Source organism: Vigna radiata, unplaced genomic scaffold, assembly GCF_000741045.1.
Source record: "Vigna radiata var. radiata cultivar VC1973A unplaced genomic scaffold, Vradiata_ver6 scaffold_1137, whole genome shotgun sequence".
Classification (NCBI taxonomy): Eukaryota; Viridiplantae; Streptophyta; class Magnoliopsida; order Fabales; family Fabaceae; genus Vigna; species Vigna radiata.
In genome coordinates, this window is record NW_014544263.1 from 1 (window position 1) to 2,730 (window position 2,730).

The window sequence follows — 2,730 nt, forward strand, 5'->3', positions numbered from 1 at the left end:
TTAATTAGGCACATAAAACGTCTAAACCAAACAACAGTGTTGAAACAGTTCGGTTCTACCCCTAAGCCAATGATGTTGAGGGACACGAGACAAGCTCCGACCGTTAAGGACTCCATATAGAAATAAAGGCTGTTAGTCACGCTAGTTCAACGTGTAAGTCATCAATTGTGTTGAATTTCAGAATATTACCTGGAGCTATGTATCCATACGAACCGGCAATTGCAGACATGCATTCAGATGTTCCAGAATCTTGCAGGAACTTAGCGAGCCCAAAGTCCGCAACATGAGCTTCAAAGTTAGAATCAAGAAGGATATTGTTGGATTTAACATCTCGATGGACAATGAGTGGCGAGCAGTCATGATGTAGATAGCACAGGCCCTTCGCGGCCTCCACAGCAATCTTATACCTTGTGTCCCAATGCAAATGACCACCTTTCTTGCCATGAAGAACCTCACCCAAACTTCCGTTAGGCATATACTCATACACCAAGAGATTTGTCTCGTGGTTTGAACAGAAACCCAACAGTCTAACAATGTGCCTGTGTCGAATCCTCCCCAATGTCTGAATCTCGGCATTGAAACCATGATCATGTGAAGATCCCCTGCTCATGGCAGGTAACCTTTTCACAGCAACCTGATCCCCATTCGGCATTGCACCTTTGTAAACAATGCCCGCACCTCCTTTTCCTATTATGTTGTCCTCCTTCAAGCAGTCCAGAACATCATCAGCAGTGAAGTCCAAACGCTGGAACGCAGTTAATTTCCACGCACGAGCTTCACTGGCCTTTTTCAAAGCCCGAGCTTTGATTATTGCCGCAACAGCAAATGCGATGGAGCACACAAGCAATCCTATAACTAACAGAAGCTTCAACGAAGAAGAGAGAGGACCTTTAACATGAGGTTGACGAGGGCCATTGGCAACCCCGTCTTTACAAGGACCCAAATAAGGTCCACAGAGTTCAGTGTTCCCTAGGAAAGAGGTATAGTTAAAGTAGCCGAACTGCCCGGTTCCAGGAACCAAACCAGAGAGATTGTTGTAGGAAAAATCAACGGATGTTAAACTTTGCATAGAAGCTATGGAGCCTGGAATTGAGCCAACTAAATGGTTTCTTGAAAGGTTGAGATAATTCAATATCCGCATGGCAGTTATTTGATTTGGAATCTCACCAGAGAGCTCATTGCGGCTGAGGTCAATGAAGGTCAAAAGCTTGCACCTGCTTATCTCGGGAGCAATGGGGCCCGAAAACTGATTATGGCTAAAATCAATCTTGGAAAGCTGCTGCAGCCTGCCTATCTGCGAAGGGATTTGACCCGAGAACTTGTTACCGTCGAGAAGAAGCTTCTGGATGCTGGTGAAGTTTCCAATGGTGGGTGGCAAAGGCCCAGAGAACTTGTTATTAGAGAGACTGATCTGATTAATAGCAACGGAACCACCCTCAGGAAACTGTCCAGTGAGAAGATTGTTCTGAAGCTCTACTTGGGTGAGTTTGGGAAGCCCAAATAGACCAACAGGAATAGAACCATTAAGAAAGTTCTCCCCCATTCGAATCCTATTCAGAGACTCGCACTTCCCAAGCGAATCAGGAATGGGACCGAGCAGATAATTCCCGAGAGTTATCAGAGTCTGTAGACGATTCCCGTAACACATATCAGGAGGAAGCATTCCCGTCAACTTGTTCGAAGAAAGATCAACGACAGTGAGTCTTCCATTTCTTCCCAAACTCTGAGGAATGCTTCCCGTGAAGTTGTTCTCCCATAGCTGCAAAACCTCCAGTGCCGGTAGCTCTCCGACAAATTCTGGAATCGCACCGTGGAGCTTGTTCCGGAAGAGGTTAAGCAGAGTGAGATTCTTGAGCTCCGCAAAGCTCGCCGGAACCTCGCCGGAGAGAGCGTTGTTGGACAGATCCATCGACTTGAGACTCTTCAAGTTCCCCAGCTCAGGAGTGAGCGAGCCGGAGAGCGCATTCACCTGAAGAAAGAGCGTGTCCATATTCTGAAGCCTTCCGAGGTCAGCCGGAATATCGCCGGAGAGTCCGCAATAGGCGGCGTCGAAACGGACAAGCTGAGACAGGTTTCCAATCTCCGGCGGGATGCCGCCGGAGTAAGCGTTGTAGTAGCCAATGTAGAGCTCGCGAAGCGCGGTGAGGTTTCCAAGCTCCGGAGGGATGTTTCCCGTGAGCTCGTTGCCGGAGACGGCGAGGTACTGGAGGTTCTGCCAGGTGCCATACTCGGGAGGGATCTGGCCGGAGAAAAAGTTGCCGCCGAGGTGAAGGTGGTGGAGGAGGGGCATGGCGGCGACGGCGAGGGGGAGGGGACCAGTCATGTTGTTGTTGTAGAGGTCAAGGATTTGGAGATTGGCGAGGCGGGCGAGGGTGGAGGGGAAGGTAGCATTGAAGGCGTTGTTGGAGAGGTTGAGATGGCGGAGGGCGGAGAGTGCGGAGAAGGAGGAGGGGATTGGGCCGGAGAACTGGTTGTCGGCGAGGGAGAGATANGAGAGGAAAGGGAGGTGGGAGAGGTCATCGTAGAGTGTGCCGGAGAGGGACAAGGAAGTGAGGTTAAGGGTGGTGACGTGGCGGCGAGAGTCGCACGTGACACCGAACCAGGAACAGTAGGGGGTGGTNGNGTTCCAGGAGGAGAGAGCATTGGTAGGGTCGTCGGTTATGGAAGACGCTTTAAAAGATAGAAGCGCACGATATTCTGAGATGCGCGCAGCATGGAGTGTGTGAGAAT

General features: G+C 50.0%; 1 protein-coding gene across 1 annotated transcript; it reads right to left on the reverse strand.

Annotated features, from left to right (window-relative positions):
* Positions 1-189: 189 nt before the first annotated feature.
* LOC106755532 (leucine-rich repeat receptor-like serine/threonine-protein kinase BAM1) lies at positions 190-2,725 on the reverse strand (the record flags this gene model as incomplete). Its single annotated transcript, XM_014637704.1, is given in 1 exon segment — positions 190-2,725. A coding segment is annotated over 1 exon segment (2,536 nt), but the record flags the coding sequence as incomplete, so codon positions are not given.
* Positions 2,726-2,730: the final 5 nt, after the last annotated feature.